The sequence below is a fragment of the Erythrolamprus reginae genome, chromosome 2 (genome assembly GCF_031021105.1).
Source record: "Erythrolamprus reginae isolate rEryReg1 chromosome 2, rEryReg1.hap1, whole genome shotgun sequence".
Taxonomy (NCBI): Eukaryota; Metazoa; Chordata; class Lepidosauria; order Squamata; family Dipsadidae; genus Erythrolamprus; species Erythrolamprus reginae.
This window is the reverse complement of record NC_091951.1, coordinates 169,391,459-169,417,909: the sequence shown is the minus strand read 5'-3', so window position 1 is coordinate 169,417,909 and position 26,451 is coordinate 169,391,459. Positions and strand designations below refer to the sequence as shown.

At 40.1% G+C, this 26,451-nt stretch overlaps 1 protein-coding gene across 1 annotated transcript in view; it reads right to left on the bottom strand.

Annotated features, from left to right (window-relative positions):
* The window catches only part of PECAM1 (platelet and endothelial cell adhesion molecule 1), a 68,890-nt gene that overhangs the window by 5,687 nt on the left and 36,752 nt on the right, over positions 1-26,451 (bottom strand). Inside the window, exons 10-15 of the mRNA XM_070740359.1 lie at positions 24,925-24,952; positions 23,405-23,478; positions 21,563-21,622; positions 18,895-18,963; positions 15,203-15,256; positions 1,331-1,353 (exon numbers count right to left, since the gene is read on the bottom strand). Coding sequence (XP_070596460.1) covers positions 1,331-1,353; positions 15,203-15,256; positions 18,895-18,963; positions 21,563-21,622; positions 23,405-23,478; positions 24,925-24,952 — 308 coding nt within the window. The remainder of the gene's footprint in view (positions 1-1,330; positions 1,354-15,202; positions 15,257-18,894; positions 18,964-21,562; positions 21,623-23,404; positions 23,479-24,924; positions 24,953-26,451) is intronic.

The window sequence follows — 26,451 nt, the reverse complement described above, 5'->3', positions numbered from 1 at the left end:
GCCAGTTATGATTCCAGGAAGGAAACCCACACCCAGTTCCTTTCTGAGTAACTCAAACTTTGCCGTTGAAACTTTCAAAACTAGCTTGGGATAGCTTACATTATGAGTAGCCTGCCTCAGGGAGAAATTCACTCATCCAGGATTCTGAAGTGGACAATGACAAAAAAAGCAATTCTATCAGCTTCTATTTTATGTCCACTGGAAAGTAGGATGACACTTCCTAAAATAACTCCAAATAACTCCATAGTTCTCATTTGATTCCAGTTTCATTATACTTTGAAATTCTCCTAGTTTAGCTTGATTTCAAATAACAGGAATAACAGACGTTTAACAGGGAATCTGTGAAATTGATCCACTATGCCGATTTCAGTTCCTTTCAGAGCATCATCTAAACAGGTTTAGTTCAATTGGAATAAATCGCAACATTTCTTTGTGGCCACTTTTAACTAAACAGTTAATTTCATTTTGCTCAAACAAACAAAAACTCTGCTGGGAATTGGTAAAGATGCAGCGAAGCAATTGTGCTATACATTATATCCATCTTAGAACTCATAAATACCAGATGGATAGTGATGTTAGTTTGTTGCTGCTAACATCTTAAAGAATTAAACTAACAATGGTATACATTCTTATGAATTATAATCCACTTCATCAGGCGTACACAAAACCTACAATATTTAAACCGCGTTCTTCCTTGTCATCACGAGGAAAGGCATGTTTCATGTATGCAAATCAAGGAAAAACGCTAGCCAATGAGGCTTGCCCTCTCAGGACAGGACAAAATATCTCTAGAGAGCTGATTGGCTGACAATCAGAACTATTTACTTACTTACTTACTTACTTACTTACTTACTTACTTACTTACTTACTCCCCCCCCCCCAGACAAAGAAATAGCAGTAGTGTTGCATTAGACAACCAAGAGTCACAGAGACATCCTCAGTATAGCCAGGATCAACAAAATTTGCAATAGATTGGCAATGAACATACAAGTTGACTAATACCCAGCTTGTATGTATATTGTATATTGTGTTGGGAATTAGCCCTAATCCACAATACATTCTAGAATATACACACAAGCTGGGTATTAATCAACTTGCACGCTCCTAATCCAAGACAAAGTAATCCTCCAAACAGTTTCAAGCATTAAATTTATCACATCTCTTTCTGTTTATTTATGATATACAGCCGGCAGATTCAGAATACATTGAATGACGTGCAACAGGCTCTAAACGTTATTTATGAATCAAATCCAACTTGGCATCTGTTTTGACAACTGAAATATGAAACACTTCTCCCAATATGTACAAGTCAAATGAATAATATACTTACAGAATGTCTGTTCTCCTCAGCATCTGAAAATCATAAGATATAGATTAAAAATTAACATTCCTAATGTACGCTCAAGCACTCTAATATTTTCCTTTAAATAGCTCATTATTTACGTTTATTTCACCTTTTAAGGTGAGGTTTCCCAGTCTTTGCTTAAATAATCCTAACCCTTTCATTTTTCAGATAAAGAAAAGTAAAGTCTGAAACTCCTTGGCACTGTTTGATCTTGGTTGTTTTCTTGCAGAGCTTTCATTATGCAAACTAGGTAACATCATTAGTAAGGTCTAATTATTTTTGACAATAGCATAGCATTCATTTATTATTATTATTATTATTATTATTATTAATAATAATAATAATAATAATAAAAATAAACCCCCACCTTTGTTGTCAGGCATGGGGGAATTGAGATGTTCCCTTCCCCCTAGGCCTATACAATTTATGCATGGTATGCTTGTGTGTATGTTTGCTTTTTTAAATAAGGGTTTTTAAAATTATTTTAAATATTAGATTTGTTACATGTTGTTTCATTATTGTTATTAACCACCCCGAGTCTACGGAGAGGGGCGGCATTCAAATCAAATCAAATCAAATCAAATCAAATCAAATCAAATCTCAAATCAAATCAAATCTCAAATCAAATCAAATCAAATCAAATCAAATCAAATCTCAAATCAAATCAAATCAAATCAAATCAAATCTCAAATCTCAAATCAAATCAAATCAAATCAAATCTCAAATCAAATCTCAAATCAAATCAAATCAAATCAAATCTCAAATCAAACCAAACCAAACCAAACCAAACCAAACCAAACCAAATCAAATCAAATCAAATCAAATCAAATCAAATCAAATCAAATCAAATCAAATCATAATAATAATTTATTAGATTTGTATGACGCCCCTCTCTGGAGACTCGGAGACTCCACATTTTTTATGAATCCACTCTTTACATCAATTTCAGAAATCAAGAAAAAATCATTCTGATTTGATGACTATTTATACTCCTTTTCCCGAACTCCTGCATTAACCGGAGCTATTCACCCATTGAGCAAAGTAGGATTTAGTTTCAAATCAATATGCACGAGGCTAAAAAAAGCTAAATTGATTAGAGTAATTCATAAACATGTCCAATTTGTATTATCTGCAGAGAAAACAAAATAGAAAATGACCCCCAAACTGGTGAATGTTTCACAGAGACAACCCTGATGCAACAGTTATTCCAGCTACCTCCCTGTAGTATTAATACTAATGGCCAGTTTGAGAAATGCTAATTAATATCATTTGTCAAAAGAGGCACATGACAGATCTGACGCATGAATTGAATGTGATGCTTATGGTGATATAAGTCCCCAGGGGACCAGAGAAGTACACTTTGGTAATGTGAAAAAAACATTCTGAGAAAAGCAAGCAACATCCAACCAGAGAGTCTGTCTTTGTCTCTAAACCTAAAAGTGTTAACCCGTGCTATGCAGTCCTGTTCCTTCCCACAAAGTTTATCTCGACTATTTATATAAAACTGAGTCACTAGAAATTTCCCTACTTCTCTGTGACGTAATCACATAGAATGGCTAAAATTTGTTGATCAGGCCAAGAAAGACACACAGAATTATTTCAGAGTAAGTTCCTTTATTGTTCCTCACTTATGGACCGAGATCTCGCCAGAAAGGAGGTATGTGACCACAATAGATAAACTCTGGAAATTGCTAGGGAGGGGGATGGGACTTTTTGCCTGCGCCAGTTGGACGAAGCTCTTTCTTCTGCAGCAGCTGATCGGCCGCTGCATTCTCTCCCTCGCCCAAAGGCCCGTAGCTCTTCGCCCCAGCCCTTTCGTCACAAAAATCCTGAATGAGAATGGGGGTCAGACTAGATGGCCACTGAGGCCCCTTCCCTCTCTATCATTCTGTAAGTCTCCTGAATGAGAATGGGGGTCAGACTAGATGGCCACTGAGGCCCCTTCCATCTCTATCATTCAACTGGTGTGTGTGTGTGTGTATGAAAGAGCAAACTGTCCCATTCTTTCCTTCCAAAAGTAGCATTTTGTAAGAACCGTTCTGATTGGATGGTGGCGAAGTGTCCCATGTGGCCAAAAGGCTGTGGCTGAATGTGGATTTTTGTGACGAAAGGGCTGGGGCAAAGAGCTAGGGGCCTTTGGGCGAGAATGCAGCGGCCGATCAGCTGCTGCGGAAGAAAGAGCTTCATCCAACTGGCGGAAGCAAAATGTCCTAAACCCCTAGGGAGGGCCTGTTTTAACTCTCTTCCTCTCAACCAAACCTTCCCTTCATCCCTGCCTCCTTTCCCTCTTGAATGCAGCCCCTCCCTCCTGGGAATCCAGACTACATTCCACTACACTCATCCAACTATAGTTCACAGGATTCTTAGAAAAACAGAATAACAGTACTGTAACAGCTAGAGCAAAAGAGACATGCAAGTCCGAATGTGCCTTTCCTCACCTTGTGGGAATTAGAGATCTCCATCTGAGATGTTATCTCAAGGTATTTTCTTGACGAGGGCTCAAGGCCCTCTTATCTGATTGTCTTCTTGGGTCTTCTTTTGGTCTTTTAAGGCTATTCCTGATACCCCCTATGCAACTCTCCCACAAAACTCACGCTCCAAATAAATTCACTTGTCAGCCATGGAAACTCAAGGAATTGATTTTGATTAGTTACTTTTTGTCAGCCCAACAGACCACCAAAAATGGTACTTGTGGGAAAAGAGAAAAAATGAAATGCATGTGTCAGCCCCTTGAATAGACTAAGCCAGGGGTGCCAAATTCACGTCATCACAGTGGTGTCACATGACGTATTGGGTCTCTTTTTCCCTTTGCTAAACCGGGTGTGGGCACAGCCAGCATGTCATGCATTTGGTCCGTGGGGTACAGGTTTGAAAGCCCTGGACTAAGCAAACATCCTTCACAAGAATTATGTAACTCAATTGAATTGGTCTATATCAAAATCATGAAAATCTGATTGCATTTTTCATTTTCTCCAGAGAATCAAAGCAGAATACCTCTGAGTTTCTTTCTACAGATCATCATTGATTTACAACCATTCATTTAAAGACTGAAGTTATAACCAGAAGTGGTATTCTGCAGCTTGCCCACTCGTCCCGGGCTATGCTGTCCTATTTTTGCATGTTTTGAAGCCGTGCGCATGCGTGCATGCTTACATTTGCAAACTGGTAGAAACGGTAAGTGAATACCACCTCTTGTTACAATGGCACTGAAAAAAGGTGCCTTGGGACCATTTTTCACACTTATCACTGTAGGAAGTTAGCACCCACCCCTCTCCTAGAAAAAACAAAATATCCTAGGAAATATTTAAAAGGCAGAATGTTATATAGAATATCCCCAGAAAACATCATCATCATCATTATTATTATTATTATTATTATTATTATTTATTATATTTGTATGCCGTCCCTCTCCGAAGACTCAGGGCGGCTCACAACAGTAATAGAAACAATATAACAGTGAAACAAATCTAATATTAAAATAAAACATATCTAAAACCCCAGCAATTTAAAACCATACAACACATACATACTAAACATAAAATATAAAAGCCTGGGAGAGGATGTCTCAGTTCCCCCATGCCTGGTGATAAAGGTGGGTCTTGAGTAATTTGCAAAAGACAAGGAGGGTGGGGACCGTTCTAATCTCTGGGGGGAGTTGATTCCAGAGGGACGGGGCCGCCACAGAGAAGGCTCTTCCCCTGGGGCCCGCCAAATGACATTGTTTGGTTGATGGGACCCAGAGAAGGCCAACTCTGTGGGACCTTATTGGCCGCTGGGATTCGTGCGGTAGAAGGTGGTTCTGGAGGTATTCTGGTCCAATGCCATGTAGGGCTTTAAAGGTCATTACCAACACTTTGAATTGTGACCGAAAACTGATCGGCAGCCAAACATGCTTTTAGGCAGGAAAAAACCTCACTCTTAGTAGCCCCCACCTTTGTCAATGTGCCATCAAGGAATGGCCCAGCTCACTCATCCCCCCCATCTTTGTTAATAGCCTGGACCAGTCTATTCTACATAACAAAGATCTACCTCTTTCAGACAGCCATATTAGGAATTGTCCAAAGTGCTTTCATTACACCACCACCCAGCAAGGCTCAGTCAAACTTGAACTCAAAAACCACAGCCTACAGAGTTGCCCCTGTATGGCCCCATGGGAGTCTGACAGCCAATCAGAGTGCATTTCTTGTACAGTTGCAGGAGGCCCCTGGGGCGGGGCCCAGGTGAGGGTATAAAACAAGGGCAGGTTCCTCTTACCTTCCTACCAGTGTACTGCAAACGCATCACAACATTTTGCACACGTGCTCGCTTGCTATGCTGATGTACACACGTGCGTCCCCTCAGACGATTTTGCTTCTGCGCATGCTCAGAGGGACAATTTTCCTTCTGCGCATGCTCAAAGACAGCACTGGAGCCTTCACATGCAAATTGTGCAATCGGTGGACTGCATCGATAGAAACCCACCTCTGGTATATAAAAAAGGAACTCTCAGCATCTTGGCCTTTTTTCTCTTCACCCAACATGTGGAAGCCTATGATCCACCTTTGCTGTTCAGGAGCTCATGCCATGTGGTCATGTCCTCCTTTAAACTTTTTTTTCCAAGCAACCTCCATGAATCCAGTGTCTTGTTCCCACTTGGAGCTGAACCCAGAAGAATATTCCTTACGGCATGACGGTTGTGTGTTGTAATCATAGGTTCATAGGCACTGAACTTTGGGATGGAATATTGCTGAAGGGTGATGTTTTAGCCTAATTGGGTGCTGAATAAAACCTTATTCTTCCTCTATAGAAAGGGAGCAAGAGTCTAGGCTGAGTAAGCAAGTTGCAGAATCCATGACCGTGTGGAAAATAATTAACTTGATATACAACATGAAGAAAACCTATAGCTAACTTCCATATAAGGAAATATATGCCTTATTCTCATTCCTTTGCTAATCATCAGTAAACACACAATCCAGGATAGGGAAGTCACGAGGAGGTTGCCTTATACAGCGCATGCGTGCATGGTAGTTGGGGGATGGCTTAATGTATGTGGCGTTCGCGGATTGGTTATTCTGTACCACATGTCAGGAAAAGTGAAATACAATAAAAGGAGAGATCTCAATACAATAGAGGTCGTCTCATTGAGAAAATCTTCTCCGTTGCTTCATTTTGATGTGGCAATTATGGCACCCTGTGCCTCCCTGGGGGAGGGCTGTTTGCCTTCAGTTGTAGCATTCCCGTGGCCGGCACCTTCAAATGTTAGAAGCTCATATCGATCCCAGGCTCTTCTCCAATTGTTTATTCAGAAAAATAGAGGCTCCTTGCTCAGATATATACTCAGATATATACTTGGCAAGAAAAACCAGACAGAGGATGTGGCTCAACCTTTTGTTCAGCCTTCTCCAATTTGATGAGTTTGACTTCACCTTCCATAACCCCCAGCCAGCGTGCTCTCCACTAACAAAGCAACAGTAAGACATGGAAAGCAATTGTGATTTTTGTAAAGAAGATAAGCCCCAGAACAATAATCCCCTTCAACCGCTTAAGATCAAAGAGTCATTTGAAATAACAAATCTGAAATAAATTACCAAAGACTTTTGTAGCGTGCTAACTATTGTCTTGCCAGGAAGGAGGAAATTATAAATTTTGTATATTTTCAGAGCTCCAAATGAAAGGTGATTTGTTAATTTTATGGGAGGTGAATAATTGAGGGGGGGGAGGAAGAAATCAATGGATATCCCAAGTTTTACTCACCCTATATCAGTGAGTAAAGCAATACTTTATGACAAAGAAACTCTAATTTGTTATTTATCTATCTATCTATCTATCTATCTATCTATCTATCTATCTATCTATCTATCTATCTATCTATCTATCTATCTATTAGATTTGTATGCCGTCCCTCTCCGAAGACTCGGGGCAACTAACAACAATAAAGAAGACAATGTAACAAATCTAATATTAAAAAATAATCTAAAAAACCCCAATTTAAGAGACCAGTCATACAAACAAGCATACCATGTATAAATTCTATAAGCCTAGGGGGAAGGGAAAAATTTCAATTCCCCCATGCGTGACGACAGAGGTGGGTTTTAAGGAGCTTGCGAAAGGCAAGGAGGGTGGGGGCAACTCTGATATCTGGGGGGAGCTGGTTCCAGAGGGCTGGGGCCGCCACAGAGAAGGCTCTTCCCCTGGGTCCCGCCAAGCGGCATTGTTTAGTTGATGGGACCCGGAGAAGACCCACTCTGTGGGACCTAACTGGTCGCTGGGATTCGTGCCGCAGAAGGCGGTCCCTGAGATAATCTGGTCCGATGCCATGAAGGGCTTTATAGGTCATAACCAACACTTTGAATTGTGACCGGAAATTGATCGGCAACCAATGCAGACTGTATTATTTGCTGCATAATCTATGTTAATACTAAAACAGATAAATTATTTCATCTCCCAATGTGGCTTTACATCACTTTAAATCAGCTTTCCTCAATCTAGCACTCCCCAGATGTGATGGTGCTGCATTTCCTGTTATTACCGTATCCCATTAGCTGGTTATCTTGATTAACTACTGCATTAGCTATTTAGACTGTAATGCTCATCCTTCATTCAGTTGCTCATTCAGTGTTCATGAAAAATTTGAACTGCTTACAGGTAATCCTTGATTTACAACTACAGTATTTCTGTAGTGACCATTTGAAATTATAGCAGCACTGGAAAAAAAATGACTTATGACCACTTTTCACACTTATGACTGTTACAATATAACAATAAATGCCTCATAATAATAATGAATGGTGCATAAACGCACCATTGTGCCTACCGTCCCTGTCTCACTGTCTTACTATCCAAATTTACCTATACCTACAGGACTGCCTTCTGCCGCATGAATCCCAGTGGCCGATTAGGTCCCACAGAGTTGGCCTTCTCTGGGTCCCGTCAGCTAAACAATGTCGTCTGGCGGGGCCCAGGGGAAGAGCCTTCTCTGTGGCGGCCCCGGCCCTCTGGAATCAACTCCCCCTGGAGATTCGAACTGCCCCCCCTCCTCACCTGCCGGTCTGTCTTGATTGTGTGTACAGCTGGTCCTCTATTGAAAACAGTTAATTTAATGACCTTTTGAAGTTACAAGGGCCATGGAAAAAAGTGAGTTATAATGACTGTTTTTCATACTTATGACCAGTGCAGTATCCCCATGATCACATGATTGAAATTCAGATACTTAGCAGTATCTGGCATATATTGATGATGGTTGCAGTATTCTGGGGTCATGGGATAACTTTTTGTGACATTCTGACAAGCAATGGAGAAGGCAGATTCACTTAACAACCATGTTACTAACTTAACAACTGTAGTGACTACTTAACAAATGTAACAAGGAAGATTGCAAAATGGGGGAAATTTCCTTTAACAGCTGTCTTGCTTAGCAACAGAAATTTGGGACTCCATTGTGATCATAAATTGAAGTCTACCTGTATTATATTTTGAAATATCCCACGCAAAGGGGAAACCAGGATCTTCGGCTCCTCGCTGCTGCGGCGCTGCTGAGCAGATCAGCTGCTGGGCGGCCGAAGGAACCTTCCCTGGGTCTTCCCCGCCACCCACGCGCCGCTCGAGAGCAAGAGGGGGAGAGATAGAGAAAGAGAGAGAAGGAAAGAAAGAGATGAGAGAGGGAGGAAGAGAGTGTGAGAGAGGAAGAAGCAAGATAGAGAAAGAGAGAGAGAAAGAAAGATGAGAAAGGAAGAGAGTGACGTCATCGGGTGGGAAAATATTTTTAATTAATATTTTTTGAAAAATCGCGATATAGCGTTTCGCGAAGATCGAGATCGCGAAAATCGAGGGATCACTGTATACCGCTTCGTAGTATGTTGCAGTATAGCATGAAATATGTTAGAATAGGATTGTATTATAATTATATATCTGGACCTCTAGCATAAAAATACTCTGCTTACCCTGATTCTATATCCAGGACAAGAGGGCACTAAACTCACCTAATCTGCATTCCTGGCAATTACAACAGGGAAACAAAAGGGCTCAAATAAACATCTCACAATAAACAAAGTTTTCATCACTCTGGACAGGACGTTATAGGATCAAAGGGGGGGATTTACGTTGCCTGAAGCATACAACAGGACGATAGGGTGATTAAGGAAGATTAGTGAGATAAGGCAGAAGACTTCAGAGAAATTAGGTGTGAGGAACATCTGCTCCTAGAAAGTCTCTAGGAAATTGTTTCTTGATATCTATGGGAAAAGGAAGAACTCAAAAGATATGTTTGAAGTTATGTTCTTGAATGTATCATTTGACATGTATATGTAATTATCCCCCATTTCCTTATGTTCCCAAATAAAAAGGGGTACATGGCTCTACACCATATCACTTGACCCAGAGAGAGAATGTGTCCAGGTTTTCTTTCTAGGATTCGCGTGAGTGAGTGACCCCACATGGCTGGGTTGCTCTTAGCCCCTTTTGAGGACATTGTCTTCACTAGGGACTTTGACAGCATCCCCAGTAATACCTTACAGCCCTCTCTTAAACAGGGTCAGCATATTGTCCCCAACAATCTGGGTCCTCTTTTACCCACCTCGGAAGGATGGAAGACTGAGTCAACCTTGAGCCAGTAAGAATTGAACTGCCAAACTGCAACTAGCAGTCAGCAGAAGTAGCTTGCAGTACTATATTTTAACCACTGTGCCACCATGGCTCATTTCAAAATGATGTTTAGCACTTTCATGGGATTCCAAACAAGGCTGGTATTTGCTAGGAAGGATCTCGACTCATATATCAGCCTCCTTTGAAGGTCTGGAATTTGGAAGCAGGAAATTGGCACAACAATTTTCTAGAGCTCTGCAAAAATGCAACAAGGTTTTCTCATGCCTGGTGCTATTTGTTTTTCCACAGAGTGTTGTGGGTGGCAGAACGTTAAGCTGAGCTCTTCCTGTCTCGACACAAAACCTGCCGCCTAAAAACTGAGTCATTTTTCCAGCGCATAGCACAAATGAGTAGTTTGTTGATTAGAAAAACTTTGGGGCGGGCTGGTGTTATAGCAATTTAAAAAAAAAAAAAAGATAATGAACCTAATGTATTGCTAGACCAAAATATACTTTACCAGCTCATGAAACACATTTCTAAAGTCACAGACATGGCTTTACACGTACATCGATGGTTGTGTCCAATAGCCAAAACGGAACGGAAAGAGATCAGTAGGAACCAAATATAAGCCGAGTAAATATATAATTTTGTGAAAATATTATAGGCAATAACCAAGGTTGTGTTGGTTACAGCAGAAATGTTCCAGCAAAGGAAACATAATGAATTCTGCTATCAGAAATAGAAGAATTTCTAATGCTGTTGAGACCATGCCCAGAGTCGTGTGTGTGATTCTGGGCACATTTACAAAAAGATATTGGATACTGGACATTTCCAAAAGGATATTGACAGGTTGGACTGGTTTCAGAGGCCAGTAATATGGATGATAGAAATTCTTGAGGACAAACCTTAGGAAGACAGAAGGACCTTGGGATGAGCAATGTGAAGAAAATACTAAGGGGATAATACGGTAGTAGCCATGTTCATGTCATTGAATTATTTTCCGTGGCCAATGTAACTAAGAGCAGAAATAAGATTGATTGATTTGATTTGATTATATTTGATTTGATTTGATTTCTATGCTGTCCTTATCCTGAGACTCAGGGTGGCTTACAACATATTAGAAATCTACACTGGCAAATAACATAAGTATACATTTTCTAATTATGATTGAAACGGGACTGTTGACATTGGCATTGAGCATGCTGTTTGAGAATGGTGAATTCTTAGATAAGATATATACATGCGTGGAGATGGACGAACTCACTAACTCAATCAAGGGAAACAAAATCATGGAATCAAAACGAACATGGCAAAAATGGCATGAATGGGTTCAAAAGAGAATATAGAAATAATATAATATGAAGCAATAGTACAATTGAAACAATCTACAGATACCTTGTAAAAAGTTTTATTTACCAGTTAGTGAACGTAATAAATATTAGAATATAAAAGTATGAAATATAATGTATATCATGGAATGTAACAGGTAAAAATCTACTATAAGAATGTTAATAGAGATGGTTTATAATCTGTAAAACGGAATAATGTGTGATTTGAATTATATGTGAAAACTTAATAAAGAAAATATTTATAAAAAGAGAATGGTGAATTCTCTGGAAATTGTTACTTCAGAAGATTTGTTAGTCCAGAAGGCCACACTCCCCCCCCCCTTTATTATTTTTATAAACGACTCAGGGCAATGAAGATACCTGGAGAGAGTGACCAAAGTAACCCTTCCAGCTTTCATGCTTAAGGAAGGACTAGAACTCACAGTCTCTGCTTCTTATAATCTGAGAAGCTAGTGGAGCTTTTAAATGGAGTTCATAGGCCAAGATATTTCCTCACCTCTTTATTTCGTTGATTTTCCTGTATGGGCGGAATGTGTGTTTTTAAATAAATATCATTATGAAATATCTTCATAATTAAAGTCAACATAGTTATGTTTCAATAAGTAACATAATAAACTTCCAAACTGCTTTTAATGTTGTGTGATGTCCTGCTTATCTGTTTGAAACACTTTTCCTGTGTATCCCACAGGAAAAACAGATGTAATTAGAACAATACATTCTTACTACGTTTCCAAAAATAACTGAAGTTGCATCCGGATATGTGCAAGAGAGAAGGTGGAATATAAAATTAAAAGGTGTTTCTCGCCAATCAAATCCAGATCACATTTTTAATCAAGTGATGTTGATTAAACAAATTCTCTTCCTTACAACAAATGAATTTACTGATTTTAAAAGTTTGGAAGCAAGACCTGCCTTTCACAAGCTCATTTAGATTGATGGAGTAATTAAATTTGTTTTATATACATTTTCCCAAAAGAGATCTGTTGCATAAAATACAGCAACCTCTACTTCACCCTAGGTGATGATGCAAAAAGGAAATGTAGAATTTTATCAGGCCTCTGTCAGGAGGTGGAAAGAGAAAGAAAAATCCTGCTACCAGTAATTCCTTAAACATAGAAACATAGAAGACTGACGGCAGAAAAAGACCTCATGATCCATCTAGTCTGCCCTTATACTATTTTCTGTATTTTATCTTAGGATGGATATATGTTTATCCCAGGCATGTTTAAATTCAGTTACTGTGGATTTACCAACCACGTCTGCTGGAAGTTTGTTCCAAGGAACTACTACTCATTCAGTAAAATAATATTTTCTCATGTTGCTTTTGATTTTTCCCCCAACTAACTTCAGATTGTGTCCCCTTGTTCTTGTGTTCACTTTCCTATTAAAAACACTTCCCTCCTGTAACTTATTTTACCCTTTAACATATTTAAATGTTTCGATCATGTCCCCCCTTTTCCATCTGTCCTCCAGACTATACAGTTAAAGTTAAATTAAGCCAAAATTGGAATTCTAAGAAATGTCTATTGAGATTCTCAATCAGCAATGTCATAGTTGTCCCAAAAGTGCTTTTTCTTTTCCAAAAGGCAACTGGACTTTCTTTGTTTCAACAAGGAAGCCCAGATGCCTTTTGGAAAAAGCACCTTTGGGGCATGGAAACATTTATAGGCACTCCCCATTTAATGACCAGGCATTTTACAACAATTCAAAGTTATGATACCCACAGAAGAGGTGCTTAATGTCCTTAGGAGCACCCTGGCTATTGTAAATGGTCATGCGCCCCTCCTGCATGATCCCATGTTGGGTAGGTTAACATAATTCTGGGCTCAATTATTGTGGTAAATTAAGGACTGATCATATTGACATTACCTCCCAGCTGATACCACTCTACCTCCAAGTTAGGCATGTTTATATGTTTATAGACTGAAAAGACCTTTATTTTCATGGTTCACCAAATATCTGCTCTCTGATCTCTTCCTCCTCTCTCCCACCAACATTGGTAGTCCATAAAAGTTACAAATACCTCTCCTAGGAGCAGGGAAGATAACAGCTTTCCTGGAATATTATTCCAAAATTCTTAGGGCATAAATACTAATATAGAAAAGAGACAGTGAGCGAGAGATCCACTTATTCCTTATATTTTCATTTCTATATTTGAGGAGGTTGTTTTTTTAGTTTATGCATTTTTTTCCAAATCAGTTTTTCCAAAATTATAAAAGATAAAGTTCAGTAAAACATAACAAAAGTTTAAACTTAAATCTGATTTTAAAAGCTTTCGCATAAAAAAAAGAAAACACTCTGAATAAAATATTATTGGTTATAAGATTAACATAGAGGTAGAGATTACCACCCCATATTTGGGAACATAAAAAGTTGTACATTTGCCAAAGGTGTACAAAGTGACATGCGCGGTTTCCTGTGCAAATTAATGAAAGATTGCCATTCATCCTTAGATAAAAATAAACTGTGTACCTGAACAATAACAGTCCTGAAATAAACAATTAAAGTATCAAAGAAATCAACAAAAGTTTTTCATTTGAGGCACAAATGACCAGGCTCAAATTATCTTACTTTGGACACTATGCAAAGACCTAGCTCTCTGGGAAAGGATCTAATCCTGGGAATGATGGAAGGAAAGAGAAGAAAAGGACAACCAACAGAAAGGATGGATAGATTCATTTACAGTGTTGATGGCTGCCCAGCTAAAAGATCTGAAGGATCAATCTATCCCTAATTAGAATAAAATAGAAGAATAGAATAGAATGCTTTATGGCTCAAAAATTATAGAAAAAATAGAATAGAGTAGAGTAGAGTAGAGTAGAATAGAGTAGAATAGAATAGAATAGAATAGAATGTTTTATGGCTCAAAAATTATAGAATAGAACAGAACAGAATAGAATAGAACAGAACAGAATAGAATTCTTTATTGGCCAAGTGTGATTGGACACACAAGGAATTTGTCTTTGGTGCACATGTTCTCAGTGTACATAAAAGAAAAGATATATTTGTCAAGAATCATGAGAGGCAACACTTAATGATTGCCATATGGTACAAATAAGCAATCAGGAAACAATCAATAATAATATAAATCGTAAGGATACCAGCAACAAGTTACATTCATATAGTCATAAGTGTGAGGAGATGGGTGATAGGAATGATGAAAAGACTAATAGTAATAGTCATGTAGCCTCAGTGAATAGTTTGACAGTGTTGAGGGGGATTATTTGTTTAGCAGAGTTATTGTCATGGAGAAAATCTATCTGTGTGGCTGTGAAGAGCTGACACATAATCAGTTGGGTGGCCCAGCCTTCACAAGACTCTAAAAAGACAAGATTCGTGGCACGCTGGAGCAGAATAGGACAGCTCAATGCGGCCCATTCTCCACAACCAGCGTGCCACAGTACAATTTACCATCCTTAAAAATGGGAAGAAAAATAAGGTATAGGAAACAATAATGGGGTGTTTCGTTTGGATGACCAACAAGGGAAGTTTTAAAACTACAATTTATGATGACATCAAGCTTACATGACTCCTTACAAAGAACTTCAGAGAGATCAAAATAATTGTAACAAAAATAACACCAGATATGTCATAAAGGATGAACTGCAATGTACCGTCAGCATGACGTTGATGAGTAGTTTAATAACTGCCTGCATAGTAATCCCCGACTTTATAGCTACTCAGAAGTTAATCCCATTAATAGGATTTACTCTCAGAAAAATTATAAACCTTAGTTGCTCTCCTATAATCCTATGCAGATATGAATTCAGAACTTAAATTCCACAGAATTTCATGAGACTTATTTCCAAGAATATTCATTATGTCTGGTGTGAGTTTGCAACTTATGAATTCATTGGGGGTTTTTTTCTTTCTTTAAAAAATAGGTGTAAAAGTACCAGGCAGAGATACTTAACTTTTGTATCTATTTTTTCCCCATTTGTTTACTTACCATTAATAGTTTTTCTTATTTCAGTATAAACTGTCTCATTATTCGTTACAGGAGCTGTAAAATAAAATCAGTGTAGAAACAATCTTTAAATGGGTCAAAATAAACTATAAAGGTGGCTGTGAAGCTGATCAATGAGCTGCTTCCAATATATCTGAGGGAAGCATTAACTTCTATTTTGTTTAGTCTAACTAGTGGGTAAGGCACTGAACCATGGTTTAATCTGCAGAAGTCATTTCTGCATCAGTGAATCCTTGGCTTCTGGCATCTTCATAGCACCACTCAGCCCTTGATGAAATAATATATAGCCTGTTCTCATTGCGGTTATGTTTGCAGAATAATGATTGGATGACTCCAGAAAACGCTATAAACCACTTGTGTGGAAATGATATGTCAGTTATCTCTTGCAAATGTGAACAGAATTTATTTCTTCCTATTTTTCCCCGTCCTCCTGCAAGATTGTTATGAATGTGTCTAATAAACAACATCTTTAATTCAGGCAATTAATTCTCTCGCAACTTATTCTCCTGATCGAAATGCAACATTGGTGACCTAGATGGCTCCTTCTGTATCTTCTTCCCCATTACAAATCTTTCATAAAACAATAGGCTAACGAATTTTATCCAAGAAAGCATAGCCATCACTCATTCCTCATTTATTTTTTATGAGAGGGTCCTGCGCTTTTAATAACACCATATACAATGATACATTTTTAATAACGACCAAGATGCCATTATTAAGTGTCTGCACCAAACTGATTGCACGTAGGAGAGGGGGGGGGGGAGAAATTGGAACGGTATGCAAACCTGGAAGTGAGACATTCAGTCTTGTTTTGTAGAAGAAAGGAAATGTGCTGGCATGACAGCTTGGGAGTGTTATTTTTTAACCTTTTAAGGATTTCTGTTTAAAATATCAAATGAGACCATCCCTTATGCTTAGGAGGCCCGAAAAGCTCTGTTAAGGTGTGGCCTGCTTTTTAAGTTCATACATAAACAGGCACTCACAAAACTGAAATGAACTAATCACAACCTTGCCTCGGTTGCTCATACCTAAGACTCTGGATTCAAGGCATTACCAGATGTGTCTTCAAATCTGCTGAGAGAAATTCCAAGACATTTGGTTGACTAAATTGAGCCAATTGACTGGGCGAATACAACCTCGTAGGCCAGTGATTTTCAACCTTTTTTGAGCCGCGGCACATTTTTACATTTACGAAACCCTGAGGCACATTGAGCGGGGGGGGGGGCCCTAAAAAAAGTTTGGACAAAAAAATTATCTCTCTCTCCCTCCCTTTCGCTCTATTTCTTTCTCCCTCTTTCTCTCCCTTCCTTCCTCTTTCTTTCTCTCTCTCTCCAACCCTCTTTCTTTCTCTTCTGTCCTTCCTCTCTTTTTTGCTCTTTCTCTCTCCCACCCTACCTCCCTCTATGTCTTTTTCTCTTGATCTCTCCCTCTTTCAATCTCTCTCTCTCTTTCTCTCTCTCTCTTGTTCTCTCTCTCTTTCTCTCTCTCTTGCTTTCTCTTGTTCTCATTCTCTCTCTCTCTTGTTCTCTTTCTCTCTCTCTCGCTCTGTCTCTCTCTTTCTTTCTTTCTCTCTGAGCTTCGCGGCACACCTGACCATGTCTCGCGGCATACTAGTGTGCCGCGGCACACTGGTTGAAAAACACTGTCATAGACGACCCTCACTCTGTCAAGGACCTTGGAGTACTTATCTGTAACACTGTTGCCAAAAAGGCATTAAGAGTTGTCAACCTAATCTTGCAAAATTTCTTCTTTGGCAATATTGTACTGCTAACCAGGGCATACAAAAGCTTTGCTAGACCAGTTCTCGGATACAGTTCGCCTACCTGGAATCCACACTGTATATCAGACATTAATACAATTGAACGAGCCCTGAGGTATTTCACGAGAAGAATACACTACTCCGCTGCTCACAACAAAATACCTTATGCCACCAAGCTTGGAATTTTGGGCTTGGAAAACCTACAACTACACCACCTAATGTTTAACCTAAGTGTAGTACACAAAATTATCTGCTACAATATCCTACCTGTCAATTACTTCAGCTTTAACCGTAATAATACACGAGCGTACAATGGGATACAAAGTCAAGGTAAACTGCTCCAAACTCAATTTCAGAAAATACAATTTCAGCAACAGAGTGGTCAATGCCTGGAATGCTCTACTTAACTCCATTGTTACTTCATCAAACTTGCATAGCTTCAACATTAAATTGTTTATTGTGGATCTCATTCCTAAGAGGTCTATAAGGGGCATACATAACAGCACCAGCGTGCCTATCGTCCCTGTCCTATTGTCTCCATTTATTCATACCCTGTATTTACTGTATTCATATTCATATTTATACCTGCTATCTTGTTATCTGGACAAACTAAATGAATAAAAAAATAATAATTGGGGTGGGGCATTTTTGCTGTCTCCAAACTGGCCAAATAAATTGGTCCTTAGCACCTTTATGCTACTCCCCCATGCAGGGGTGATACGCTACCAGTTTGGCCCGGTTCGGGCGCACCAGTAGTAGTGACAGCTGGTGGTTCAGAGAACCTGTAGTGGCAGCAATGTGAGGTTCCATCCACCCTCTCGAACGTCACAATTTTCTTGTTTTTAACCCTTTTCACATGTGCTAAGCACTCTGCACATGCGCAGCGGGTGAAAAAGTGTGCACAGGGGGGTCGCAAGCAAAGCACACACTTCCGAAACAGTAGGGAAGATAAATAGATTTCACCACTGCCCCCCTCACCAGGGAATGGGGTATATTCCTGCTCACACCAATCCATTTATTTGTCTGCTGGAGGTCGTCACACAAGCCTTTTAGAGCTATCATTGATTGAAAGAATGGCAGGATGGAAATACTCCAATTAAGGCTTCAGGAGGACAAGAGATATAGGCCCTGAAGGATAGTTTTGCGTGGACTGGGGACACATATTGCTCTCTAAGTTAGTCAATAGGGAAAAATAATTCCATAGGCAGACATCATACCATAGATGAGCAGAACTCAAGCCCTGGAAAATAGATATAGTGAAGTGATCCACAGACCTACTAGGCAGCCTTGAGGGATGGAATGTAGGACCCCCTAAGACAGTGTTTCCCAATCTTGTCCACTTGAAGATATCTGGACTTCAAGTGGACAAGGTTGGGAAACACTGCCCTAAGAGACACCAGGTATGGATATGGATTTGTTTGAATATGGATTTGTTTGCATCAAGAGAAAGATTATGATGTTGTTTCTTGTCCCGGTGTCCCATAGTCTGATTTCTTTTCTCTCTTCCTCCTCCTCTCCACCCAAACCCCTCTACTCTGGAAGAAAAGGGAAGCTTACAGACCCAATTGCAAGGCAGCCATTGGAAAGAGCAGGAAACTAGAAGGGCCCACTTGTTCAATGTTTGATTTAATCTGCTGTTCAAAAGGCTGAATGCAGAGCTGAACAGCATAGTTTTGATAGCTTTTTCAGGCTAACGTTTCTGTGCAGGTGGCCATCTTGTCACAATGAACAGGATAAACGGCCGGTTACATAAACAATCTAGAAGAGCTGCTGGCTCTTGAGACGGGGGCTATATTTCTTCCTGTTTATCCAGGCCTCATTGTGGCTGTTTCTGGAAAATAAAAACGATTTCAGGAACTACCCATCAATCTCGCAGCTGTTCTGGACACACTGTGTCCGAAGACATCCTCCTTACCTCGGTAAGGGTCAGGCACCGATACTTGTACTTCTGTATATTCCACTTCAGGAGCCTCAAGGTCAGATCCTGCCACAAGCAGAGTAAGAAAACTTTTGTTTCTGTTGCGCTCCAAAACAATTGAGAAGTTGCACATGCCTATCTTTGGTTCAAGTTGATCTTATTCGCACTGACTTTATAAAAAATGAAGGCATTTGTCTAAATGACTAAATACAGTGGTACCTCTACTTAAGAACTTAATTCGTTCCGTGACCAGGTTCTTAAGTAGAAAAGTTTGTACATAGAAGCAATTTTTCCCATAGGAATCAATGTAAAAGCAAGTAATCCGTGCAAACCCATTAGGAAAGAAATAAAAGCTCCGAATTTGGATGGGAGGAAGAAGAGGAAGAAGAGGAGGAGGACAGTCACTGCCGAATCAAAAAAATCCAAAACTTTAAGGCTTTAAAAAAAAGAGTGATTCTGATGCGGCGAGGAGGAGCACACGCCTCCCATACAACTGGCGTGTGGCTACCTCCCGTACACTGCGCCAGAGAGAAACCCAGGGGGAATGGCAGGAAACTGGCTGGGTCTTTGTGCCGCTCTAAAATTTCCTGGGAAATTTTTCCGGGCTCAGGTTCTTAACTAGAAAATGGTTCTTAAGAAGAGGCAAAAAAATCGTGAACACCCTGTTCTTATCTAGGAAAGTTCTTAAGTAGAGGTACCACTGTATGTGCATTTTCCTCCAGCAAATACCTTATGGCTTGGTATGATGTATAAACTAGTATAATAAGACATGGTGGGCCTTAATGCAACACATTTAGCCATAGTTTCATGGAAAGAAAGAAAAAACGTGTCAGCATAACCATTCTTTTGTATATATTTTTTTTGAGAAGTGTAACTAACCAACAACCAACACATTACAAATATTAATACAGTGATAATGCAGTAAAAACCTACCTACATTACAGTGATTAATGGGGAGATCTAAATGCTTATTTTGTATTTATATTATAAATATCTTATTTTTTCTAGTTTTATCCTTTATTTCTTCGTTTCAATCCTGTAAATCTTTCTTTTTCTCCTTGATTGCCTGCCTGCCTGATTATAGGCTTTATTGACTATACAGTATCATAATTATTAATTGATGGACTGATTATAAGCCCCATTAAGAGAGGGATAGAATCAAGGACACATGAAGTATTAGGACCACTTTATAAAGCCATAGTAAGACCACACTTGGAATCCTGCATCCAGTTTTGGTCGCCAAGATATTGAGACTCAAGAAAGAGTGCAGAAAAGAGCAACAAGGATAGTTGTGGCAGGGGTATGCTGCTAGCCGGAACGCGTAATTGGGCTCGCTGCCGCAGCTCTGGAGGCACTGTGAGTTTGAGCGGAATTATGCTTCTGCGCCTGTGCAGGTAGCAAAATAATGTGTGGAGACGCAGGTGTTCGGGTGTGGTTTTTTATTCCTCTGCATGCGCGGAAGCAAAAAACTCTCTGGAACACAGGTTCACCTGCATCTCCATGCGCGATTATGCTACCTGTACAGGTGCAGAAGCATAATTCCGCTCGAACTCACGGTACCACCAGAGCTGCGGTGGCAAGCCCAATTAGGCGTTCCAGCTAGCAGCCCAGCGCTATCCTCAGTGAAATCAAGTTTGACACCCAAGTCTCCTATTCAGGGGTCTTCAAACTTGGCAACTTGAAGACTTGTGGACTTCAACTCCCAGAATTCTCCAGCCAGCATAGCTGGCTGGAGAATTCTGGGAGTTGAAGTCCACAAGTCTTCAAGTTGCCAAGTTTGAAGACCCCTGCTCCTATTTGTGCAGGGAGTTGCACTAGAAGACCTCCAAAGTTCTTCCAACTCTGTTATTCTCAACTTATGTGCTACTAAGCTGGTGTTAATTCCTGCGACCACAAAGAAAGACTTTCCCCTGTTTATTTTATTTTACCTGACTGCACTGCAAAAGGATGGTCAGTCAGGCTTGATTCATTTTACACATCTCTAAACTGCTCTAAGTGAACTTGGCTTAAGGAAGGAAGTGTGGCTTTAGCAAAATGACAGCTAAAGGCAATTCAAGGATGTGATGTGCATGGGTTGAGCATAAAAGTAACATCACAGGACAGTCATGGTGAACTTTTTTTCCTTGGGTGCCGGAAGAGCATGTACGTGCGCTACCACGCTATCATGCACGAGTGCCCACACCCATAATTCAATGCCTGGGGAGGGCAAAAACACCTTCCCCTGTCCCCTGGAGGCCCTTTGGAGGCCAGAAATGACCTGTTTCCCAACTTCTGGTGGGCCCAGTAGGCTCGTGTTTCGCCCTCCCCAGGCTCCTAAGACTTCCCTGGAGCTGGGGAAGGGCATTTTTACCCTCCCTAGGGCCTCTGGGTGAGCCAAAAATCAGCTGGCCAGCACACACATGCACATTTGAGCTGAGCTATGGCAATGGCTCACGTGCCAGCAGATATGGCTCTGCATGCCACCTGTGACACCCATGCCGTAGGTTCGCCATCACTGTCATAGGAGGAAAAAAAACCTTTTGCCAAGGGTTATTCAATTCAATTCAATTTATTAGATTTGTATGCCGCCCCTCTCCGAAGACTCGGGGCAGCTCCCATAGGTGGATACAAGGAGAAAATTATCAAAAGTTAAAATTTGATATGGAAACCCAAACAAAGAGATTACCTCTATTATCCTCTTTTGCACTGATGTGATTTTTTTCGCCATCTTCGTTATACCCTGAATCTGAATGACAAAAATGAAGATAGAAAGACAAAAATGAGCACCAGAGAGAGAATGAGTGTTTTTACCCATTTCATATTCTGATCATTCTCATCATTTATTTTCAGCTATAACTATCAACTAGTCTCTAAGGAATTACCCCTGGAAAAAATGCACCCATCAGTAATTCCCCATGACTGCCCCATGTTTGGTTACATTAACACAACTATTACACTGAACCAAGAGGCATTAATGATCTTGGGACAAGACCGAACCATTATCATTGTCTTCATCATCTTGTCAATGTTGGCATTTCATTGGCATTACAAAAGAAAGGATTCTTCCACACAATCTGCTAATTGCAGATTGGAGAGGACTAGTAGTGGGTTCTAAAACCCCTTGCTACCAGTTTGTGCCCACATGCAACACTTCTGTACATGCGCAGTAGCTTCTCCATATGCATAGAAGCATCCCGTGTGGATGGGCGGAGCCTCCTATCACCGCTTCTACCGGTTCACAGAACTGGGAGCAACCCACCACTGGAGAGGATCCACCAAGTGAATTTAGAGGAGAGGCACCAACAACAATAGTAAAAGCAACTAAAATGATAACAGGACTAGAGACCAGGCCATACGAGGAAAGGTTGCTGGAACTGGGCATGGATAGTCTAGTGAAAAGAAGGGCTAGGGGGGACATGATAGCTGTATACAGGTACTTAAGGGGTTGTCACGGAGAGGAGAGGGACACACTATTTTCCAGGGCACCAGAAGGCCGGACGAGGAACAACGGTTGGAAGCTGACCAAGGAAAGATTCAACCTGGAGATCAGAAAGAATTTCCTGATGGTGAGAGCGATCAACCAGTGGAACGGCCTACCAGCGGAGGTTGTGAACTCCCCAACTTTAGACATTTTCAAGAGGAGATTGTACTGCCATTTGGCTGGAATGATGTAGGATGACCTGCAAGGTCACCTTCAACTCTAATAATAAATAAACAAACATTTTCAACATTGAAGAATTCAGTTGTGCTTACCAGCTTTTTCCAGCCACAAGCTGTGTTATTTGGTCAATCTAAAATGGACCAAGCCCCAGGGTGAGAGCCACCAGTGGTGGCTGCTATGTGCATGTCTCCTTTTTGATCCTTAACCACTGATTTTCAGGGCAGCAGGAGTGTCACAGTTCTCTGTGCCAAAATGCTATTGCTCTCACTTCTCTATCAACCTATGGCTAGCATGAGATGAAATGGAAGGAAATTATTTGGTAAAACCATGGGCAGCTTTACTGAAAGGGTGCTACTTCCAGAAAAAAAGTGGGGGATGATAACAACAACAACAATAACAACAACAATAACAACAACAGAGTTGGAAGGGACCTTGGAGGTCTTCTAGTCCAGCCCCCTGCTTAGGCAGGAAACCCTACACCTCTTCAGCCAAATAGTTATCCAAGATCTTCTTCAAAACTTCCAGTGTTGGAGTGTTCCACAACTTCTGGAGGCAAGCTGTTCCCCTAGAAGAGCAGCTTTGATGACAGTTATCTCAAGTCTGTTTCTTTCCCTATTTCACTTGCCTTTGGATAATCACTCATAGGACCCGAAGCTTAAGCACGGAAGTCCTGCAGAACTTCTCCTACCGGAAGCTGGCATGAAAGGAGGTGTTCTCCTCTGGTGCAGACCAAATCCCTATTCTGCTTTGTCACCAGGGCAGATGAAGTTAGAAGGGCCAATTTCCACAGTGGATGGCAGCATTTCCTAGCTTCTTTGAGGACGTGCCTAAATCTATAACAGGCATTAAGAAAGTAAATAATCTTACCATAATAGAATTCTCCCTCATTATTATGTCCTGTTGTCAGTTTCCCATCCACTGAATTGGTTGTTCTTTTGGACCTAAAATGAAAGAGAATAAAGAAACAGAGTCACTTGCATTACACACAGGATTATCCAAGGTCTCAGAAAAAATAGTTTTGTACCCCTCTGGTGTCATAGAGCAGCCATCTCCCAATCTTTCTGGCTCCATGGACTGGCAGTAAAGACATCAATGGCAGTGGAAGCTTCACACACATGAAGCTTCCATGGCCCAGTTTCTAACAGGCCATGGACTAGTATTGGTGCACAGCCTGGGACTTGGGGATCCCTGCTGCATAAACAACCTTTCTGAACTGGTGAAACTATTCGGGAATATTACAATCGTGCTATAGGCTCTTCCACAAAATGGCAGACAAGCCCACTCACAAAACACCCATTTAGCGGCTATTGAGGTTTTTCCTGACACTTTTCTAGCCCTCTGTGATATTCTTCACCTATTTACCTTTTTTTCTGGGGAGGAATACTTAAACAATTAATTGGGAAATTAACTGACTGTTTTTCCTTCTTTATCAAATATAGTGGTACCTCTACTTAGGAAATTAATTGGTTCCGTGACCAGGTTCTTAAGTAGAAAAGTTTGTAAGAAGCAGCAATTTTTCCCATAGGAATCAATGTAAAAGCAAATAATGCATGCGATTGGGCAAACCACAGGGAGGGTGGAGGCCCTGTTTCCTCCCAGGAGATTCCTAGAGAGGCCCCACGGAGGCTTCTCCCTGCCTTTTCCGGCCTGTTTCCTCCCAGGAGATTCCTAGAGAGGCCCCACAGAGCCTTCTCCCTGCCTTTTCCAGCCCTATTTCCTCCTAGGAGATTCCTAGAGAGGCTCCATAGAGGCTTCTCCCTGCCTTTCCGGTTACAGTTTCAGAGGCTCGGGTTTGAAGTAGAAAATAGTTCTTGAGAAGAAGCAAAAAAACCCCACCAACCCGGTTCTTATCTAGAAATGTTCTTAAGTAGAGGCATTCTTAGGTAGAGGTACCACTGTATTCTTAATTCAATATTTCTACCCTGTTTTCCCCAGAATAAGACATTTCCTGATAATAATCCCAATTGGGCTCTTGAGTGCATGGCAAAAAAAAAGAAAGATGTATATCAGTACATCTTCCAACAGACCACTCTTCCATACTAGAAACTTTCCTAATGCTCTCAAAACATTTGTAAAATTTAAATAATCAATTAAATTATTTGTTGCATCCATTTGGGCAGATCGATGAGAGCATTCCTACAGAACAGCATTAGGAATTTATTTATTGCTATCTGTAGGTATATATGAAAAAAGCAATTGTGTTTGGAAGTCAATGGTAAAAGGAAACCAGGCCATCAAAGAATACAATTGCTGGACACTATCAAAACTGACACCAGCCAGAGCACAGAAAAACTTGAAGAAATAATGGAACACACAACTGAATGGATGACATCATCATCATCATCAATATACATATATGATCAATAACAATTTGAATGCCAACTTACACAGCCAACTCCGTAGAAATGTTTTTTGCTTGATAAGGGGGAGAAAAACAACAACACATTACTTGTTGCAGTACATAAACAGAAAGGCAGTTGTATAAACAAATGAACATGGAGGGAAAGTATTTCGCAGACTGTTACTCTTCACACTACACAAAGAACTTTGGAAGCAGATGGATCTCAATTTAAACCCATGTCAGTTTTCTAAAATTTCTTAAGGAATAATTTGTCACTGTATCTATCAGAAATAACATAGTTTGTAAAGTAGGGCCATGTAAAATGGCAAATGAGGCAGTTATGGAAAAAATCTTACAAAAATAACATTTGTAAAAATATGCTTAGGGCAGGGGTAGGCAAAGTTAGCTCTTCTATGACTTGTGGACTTCAACTCCCAGAATTCCTGAGCCAATCATGTTAGCTCAGGAATTCTGGGAGTTGAAGTCCACATGTCATAGAAGAGCCAACTTTGCTTACCTCTGCGCTAGGGGATCAAAACAAAAGAATTATCTATAACCAATAGGAACCAATTATCATAAATTAATTTTACAAACAGCATCAAACATATCCTTTCCACTGACAATCAAAAATCCCCTTAATAACATACATAGTTTTAAATAGGAGATTTCTACAAAAGTGCACTATTTTAGAATTATATGGCTTACCTAAGCAGACATTTTCAATTATTATTTGCTACCAGACACAAATTTTAATCAATCAATGGAATGATCAGAAGGCTATTTTGGGTATCTTCAATATACTGTTTCTTTCTTTTAAAGTTATAAATCTGTAACTTGTATAAATGAAGTTCGTTTCAAATTACACAATTTGCCCAGATTTCTAAAATAATTGGGTTTGCACAGTAATAGTTATTTCCTTTTTCTTTTCTACCATAGTTTGCATTAGTTCTTATTATTGCTGTAAAAATTTTCAATAAAAATATTAAAACATGGCCTGGGTTTACAAAATATAAAAATATGGTGGCTGATTGGTTTTTGGGTTTTTTTGAGAATTGTGAAAGAATAATTAAATGTTCTAAGCCATATTGAACTATAATTTGTTGAACACCTCATACTGAGCAATTTCAGATATAATCTTAAATGAGTTCATCCAAGACCAAAGTAACTACCGTGTTTCCCTGAAAATAAGACAGGGCTTTATTTACATTGGACCCCTGAAATATGGCCTTAGCTTTATTATCGGTGGGGGGTGGTATTATTTTGTGGGTGCAGTAGATGGCGAGCATAGGCCTGGATACTTCCATAGATAGGATTGATTGATGGGAGCATCCCATAGGATGCATAGGCCTCCCATCGATACCGCCACCCCTTCCTGTTCTTCACACTGGCTAAGCGGCTGACCCGCTGCCTCGTGGAGCACGACTCTGCAAAGCTTGTTGTGCCATTGCAGGCACAAACTACAAGACTGTCCCAAGCTTCATCATACAGGCACAGCTGGTGTCCTGCCACTCATGGCTGTGCCAGTATGTTGAACCTCACGGTAGTGCTGCGTTTTGTGCATGCAACGGCACAA